Below are 6,385 nucleotides of genomic sequence, written 5' to 3'. Positions count from 1 at the left end.
GGGCAGAGGTGCAGGTGAAGAGGCAGGAAAGAGAGGGCAGATATGGGTCATCTTGTCCCCAAAAGTATATTTATACATAATTTTTTTTTTAAAATTAAATTATAGTCAGTTTACAGTGCTGTGTCAATTTCTGGTGTACAGCACAATGCTTCAGTCATACATGAACATACATATATTCATTTTCATATTCTTTTTCAGCGTAAGCTACTACAAGATATTGAATATAGTTCTCTGTGCTATACAGGATAAACTTGTTTATCTATTTTATATATACCTGTCAGTATCTGCAAATCTCCAACCCCCAGTTTATCCCTTCCCACCCCCTACCCCTCTGGTAACCGTAAGTTTGTTCTCTACGTCTGTGAGTCTGTTTCTGAGGGAGGAATGTAGCAGTGACCTAGTACATTAAGGTCAAGAAGAAGGGCTCTAGCAACTAAAGGGGGAGGCTATCCACTTTCAGAAAATGGAAACTGAAGCCATGTATGACTTCATCATGATTATTTTGTTCAATCAGCACATATGTACTGCGGTTATACTATGAACCAGGCAACCATTCTTGGGACTGCCAACGTCATGGTGGCTACTACATGGTGCTCTCCCATTCCAGCGGGATGAGACAGACGATAAAAATTTTGTAAATGTAAGCATATGTGTGTTAGATGGTAAGTGCTGTGGAGAAAGCAAGAACAGGGAAGGGCTTGAGAATGCAAGCCATTTATAATTGTAATGACTTTCACAGAAGGCATTTCTCTTTTTAAATTGAAGTAAAGTCAATTTATAGTGTGTCAATTTCTGGGGTACAGCATAATATTTCAGTCATACATATACAAACATATATTCGTTTTCATATTCTTTTTCATTATAGGTTACTACAAGATATTGAGTATCGTTTCCTGTGCTATACAGAAGAAACTTATTGCTTATTTATTTTATATGCGGCAGTTAATATTTGCAAATATTGAACTCCCAATTTATTCCTTCCCACCCTCTTTCTCTCCAGTAACCATAAACTTGTTTACTATGTCTGTGAGTCTGTTTCTGTTTTATAGGTAAGTTAACTAGTGCCTTTTTCCTTTTTTAAGATTCCACACATGAGTGATATCATATAGTATTTTGTGTACAGCACAATGTCACAGTCATGCACATATATACATATATTCCTTTTCAAATTGTTCTTCATTATGGGTTATTACAAGTTATTAAATATAGTTCCCTGTGCTATACAGAAGAAACATTTTTTAAAAATCTGTTTTTATAAATAGTGGCTAACGTTTGCAAATCTCAGACTCCCAAATTTATCCCTTCCCATCCCCTTTTTCCAATAACCATAAGATTGTTTACTCTGTGAGTCTGTTTCTGTTTTGTAGATGGGTTCATAGTGTCCTTTCCCCCCTCTTTTTTTTAGATTTCACATATAAGTGATATCATATGGTATTTTTACTTCTCTTTCTGGCTTACTTCACTTAGAATTACAATCTCTAGGTCCATCCATGTTGCTGCAAATGGCATTATTTTATTCTTTTTTACGGCTGAGTAGTATTCCATTGTATAAATATACCACAGCTTCTTTATCCAGTCATCTGTCAATGGACACTTGTTTCCATGTCTTGGCTATTGTAAATAGTGCCACTATGAACATTGGGGTGCATGTATCTTTTTCAATTAAGATTCCCTCTGGATATATGCCCAGGAGTGGGGGTGCTGGATCATATGATAAGTATGTTTTTAGTCTTTTGAGGAATCTTCATACTGTTTTTCACAATGGCTAGGCCAAACTACATTCCAGCCAACAGTGTAGGAGGGTTCCCTTTTTTCCACAGCCTCTCTAGCATTTATCATTTGTGGACTTTTGAATGATGGCCATTCTGGTGTGAGATGATACCTCATTGCAGTTTTGATTTGCATTTCTCTGGTAATTAGTGATATTGAGCATTTTATTCATGGGCCTATTGGCCATTTGTATGTCTTCACTGGAGAGTTGCTTGTTCAGGTCTTCTCACAGAAGGCATTTCTAAAGAGGGTGGCATTTGTGTAAAAATAAGAAGCAAGTGAGAAATGGAAATCTGAGGAAAGACCATCCCAAAGAGAAGACAATGCAAAGATCCAAAGATGGGGGTGTGTCCAGTTCATCCAAGGAAATTCAAGGAAGCACAGTGAGCTAAGGGGGCATGGTAGGAGTTGAGGTCAGAGGTATCGGGGTGTGTGTGTGTGTGTGTGTATATGTGTGTGTGTGTGTGTGTGTGTGTTTGCACGTGCATGTGTGTTCTGTAGGACTTTGTGTGCCACTGTAAGGATTTGGGCTTTATTTGGAGTAATTTGGGAAGCCACTGATGTACCTTCAGCAAGAGAATCACATCATATGACTCACATTTTAGCATAATCATTTGAACTGCTATGAGACTAGAGTCAAGAGATTCAAGGATAGAAGCCAGGAGACTGGGTAAGACCCTGTAACAGTCCATCTGAGAGAGGACGATGGGCTTGGACTAGAGCAGTTGCAGTGGGGATGAGCATTAATTGGATTCTGAGATATTCTGAATGTAGAGTCAAAAGGCTTTTCTGATTGTTGGGATCTAGGGAATAAAAGATATAGCAGAATTAAAAATGATTCTAAGATATTTGGTCTGAGCAAAACAAAGAACATCTCAAGTCTCCATTATCTCTCCCATTGTAACACATATAAATAGTATCTCAGGAATAAAATGGTCCAAGTCCTGTTAGAGATAATTTATTGAGTCCATTTAATCCCCGCTGAAAAGAGTCAGTGCCATAAGGGAATGCCAATATTTTGCCTGTCGAAGAAAGCTTGTCCAGTAGTCCCGTGACACATAATATAACTCAGTTTCTATTCTTCTTGGTATGGATGCATGCAAATGTAGATATATGGTTCAGTTTTATGAGCTAGCAAAGATCCTATCATCTGTGTCATAGGAAAATGAAAGAGTATCTTCTTGTATGTTCCTAAGCATATATCGTTAAGCTCTCATGAATTACAAGAGATACAGCTGAATGAAGAAGAAGAATCCAAAGATAAATAAAGACATGTTACTCAGTCTCATAATTTCTCTGTCCATGTTCCTAGGTGACAGTGAATAAGTGAACCATGAGGATAGGGTTGAACCAATCGTCTCTAGATGGCTTTATCCTCTTGGGCATCTTTTCTCACAGCCAGACTGATCTCATCCTCTTCTCAGTGGTCATGATAGTCTTCACGGTGGCCCTCTGTGGGAATGTCCTCCTCATCTTCCTCATCTACGCTGATCCTCGACTTCATACACCCATGTACTTCTTCCTCAGTCAGCTCTCCCTCATGGACCTCATGTTGGTCTGTGACATTGTTCCAAAGATGGCGGTCAACTTCCTGTCTGGCAGGAAGTCCATCTCCTTTGTGGGTTGTGGTATACAAATTGGCTTTTTTGTCTCTCTTGTGGGATCTGAAGGGCTCTTGCTGGGGCTCATGGCTTATGATCGCTATGTGGCCATTAGCCATCCACTTCACTATCCCATCCTCATGAGCCAGAGGGTCTGTCTCCAGATTGCTGGGAGCTCGTGGACTTTTGGGATAATAGATGGAATGATACAGATGGTGGGAGCCATGAGCTTACCCTACTGTGGCTCAAGGAATGTGGATCACTTCTTCTGCGAGGTGCCGGCTTTGCTGAAACTGGCCTGTGCAGACACATCCATTTTTGATACCCTGCTTTTTGCTTGTTGTGTCTTCATGCTGCTCCTGCCCTTTTCCATCATCGTGGCCTCCTATGCTCGCATCCTGGGGGCTGTGCTCCATATGCGCTCTGCTCAGGCCCGTAAAAAGGCTCTGGCCACCTGTTCCTCCCACCTGACAGCTGTGTCCCTCTTCTATGGGGCAGCCATGTTCATCTACCTGAGGCCCAGGCGCTACCGGGCCCCAAGCCATGACAAGGTGGTCTCTGTCTTCTACACAGTCCTTACTCCTATGCTCAACCCCCTCATTTATAGCTTGAGGAACCAGGAGGTGATGGGGTCCTTGAGAAAGAGGCTGGATGGTTGCAGGATTGGTGACCAGCACTGAATGCCAGGGCATCTGGTACCTGGTACGGCCACCTCCTGGTTGCATAATGTTGATAAGTCACTCACCCTTTGCGAGTGTCACTCCCTCATCAATAAATGGGAATCATGTGGTTTCACTGGTGTATACATCTATCAAAATTCATCAAAGTGTACATCTGAAATATGTGTAGTTTGCTGTACAGGAACCATACCACAGTAACGGTGTTTAAAAAAATAAATGGGAAACATGACACCTGCCCTACCTCACAAGAATTTTTTTAGGAATCAATACATGTAAATCTAAAGCCCTGTGAAGAAGCAGTGCATTGTTATTATTGTGATTATCCATCGTTTATAAAGTCCCTGGGGTAAATTCACTCTATCTCTTAATTCTTGGATATAGCTGCATTTTATTGAGTGCTTACTATGTGCTGGGCTCTGCCCTTTTCCCTTTACATATCGTTTATATTATTTAATTATTGATTCAGCCTGATAAATATGGGTATTTTAAGTGGAAACTTTCCAGATGCCAGAAATGGAGTCTCTGCAATTCTTCTTGGATGATCCCTAGCCTTCTCCCATGTTCCATTAGAGGTGTTATAAGCTTCTTTTAAGAAATATAAATATATACTTAAGTGTTTAGAAATTATTCGTGTATTTCCAGTACCTGGCTCTGTGCCTTATAGAAAGCAGTTGCTTAATAAAACCTTCCTGAATGAATGTAAGAAGCCATCAAATGGGATAATATATATGAACACATTTTAAATAGCACCCTTCACATGTCAGATTTTCTATGGTAGCTATGATTATTTCTGTACTTCGAGTTCTGCAAAATTGAAACTGCATTTGTTTTGGAAGATGAAGATTAGAACAGGACTAAAGACAGAATTGAGCCATTACTTTACAACCTAGATATCAGTCCGGATCTAGCCAGGAGTAAACCATATCAGTTATTTTAACAGAAAGAAAAAGTAATATAAAGAGTTGCTAACCGGATATTTGAGATCTGAAATGGCAAAAGAAGAACACGAGGGATTGCAGAGAAGGAAAACCTATAGAAAGAAACTACTATTCTTAGGCCTGGGGATGGACAGGAAGAGGTTAAGGTCATTAAAGCCTGGACTCTTGGAGCCCAGATGTCTGAGGCGTGAGCACTGACCAGCTGGTATTCATATCTCAGAAGGTGCCTATGGCGGTGTCTTCCATAGGAGACATGGGGAAGACCGCCCTCTCCTGACTTATTATGGTGGTTCCTCCAGAGCCGAGAGGAAGAAGAGGGGTTTGCAGAGCTGGGCCCCAGACTTCTGGCAAGTGGGTGCTGTGTAGTTGGTTATGACACCCCAGGAGCTCGCAGGAGAGTCTCTGTTTCCAGACCGCTGAGGATTAGGTGTTGGTCAACAAGTACTTGTTCCTCTGAAGGACAAGATGAAACCAGTTCTGTGAGTGTGAAAGTAAACTGCAAATCAGATGAACTGCCAAGATGAAGAAACATGGCTGAGATGATTTGGAGAGGAAAACCAGGAAATCATGGAGGAATTAGTTTTTTCTCTCCTCTCCTGGCTTACAGTAGCCTTTCAGTGACCTTGCTGGCGGATCCTAAGGTGAACCTTGATGATGAAGCAGCCCCAGCATACACTCGGAAACTGGAGCGTAGAACTGTGGGTTTGGAGTAGAGGCAACAGCTTAAGAACTGGCACAGGCCACCCCTTTGGCTGCTCAGCATCCAGACCATTTAACTTGTATTTGAGCTTCCGTTATACAGTAACAACAGCATAACAAAGTGGAACTATTCTCCATACACATGGTATCTGTCATTAGCCATGGTAGCCACCTATGGGCAATATTGGTACAGCTCATATTCAGTCATAATCTCTGTATATTAACTACCACCAACAATCAGTATATAAATAAGAAGAGGAAAGAGGAGCGAGAGAGAGAGAACAAAATAGCTCACATATGTGTATACACACATACACACAAACACACCAACAGGCTAATTGTTCATAAAGCCATAATTGATATTTGTAAGTTTCTTCTTCCATTTTCTGTTCCTTACTTCCTTTGCCCTCAGCTAGAACCTCATTTGTTTGGGATAATTGACCTAGTGGTGTACCCTACATCTTTATTCCAAAGAGGTCTGAATCCTCAGTGGTACCGCTTATACTTCTGGTAGCTGTATCTTTCCATTATGTTTTACCTCTGAACATGGAAGGACTGATAGAGACCCAGAAAGTCGCCTGTCTCAGGAAATTGTTAGTTCACTGGCATGAGATGTTCAAGACAACCAGATGAAGTTTCAACTTCTAATTGAACGGGACCACTTTTGGTCAGTTATGGGAGAAACAGTACCATTTAC

The 6,385-nt window shown here is 41.0% G+C and overlaps 1 protein-coding gene across 3 annotated transcripts; it reads left to right on the top strand.

Annotated features, from left to right (window-relative positions):
* The first annotated feature begins 1,586 nt into the window (after positions 1-1,586).
* On the top strand, positions 1,587-4,051 carry LOC105104212 (olfactory receptor 2V1). 3 transcript variants are annotated; one of them, XM_010997895.3, is made up of 2 exons: positions 1,587-1,596; positions 3,114-4,051. In XM_010997895.3, the coding sequence occupies exons 1-2, from the start codon at positions 1,587-1,589 to the stop codon at positions 4,049-4,051; spliced, it is 948 nt and encodes a 315-aa protein (XP_010996197.3). The 3 variants fall into 3 exon arrangements, with proteins under 3 accessions (XP_010996197.3, XP_010996196.3, XP_010996195.3); XM_010997894.3 differs by lacking the exon at positions 1,587-1,596 and adding an exon at positions 2,110-2,119; XM_010997893.3 differs by lacking the exon at positions 1,587-1,596 and having other exon boundaries at positions 3,104-4,051.
* Positions 4,052-6,385: the final 2,334 nt, after the last annotated feature.

Source organism: Camelus dromedarius, chromosome 3, assembly GCF_036321535.1.
Source record: "Camelus dromedarius isolate mCamDro1 chromosome 3, mCamDro1.pat, whole genome shotgun sequence".
Classification (NCBI taxonomy): Eukaryota; Metazoa; Chordata; class Mammalia; order Artiodactyla; family Camelidae; genus Camelus; species Camelus dromedarius.
This window is presented reverse-complemented; position numbering and strand designations above follow the sequence as displayed.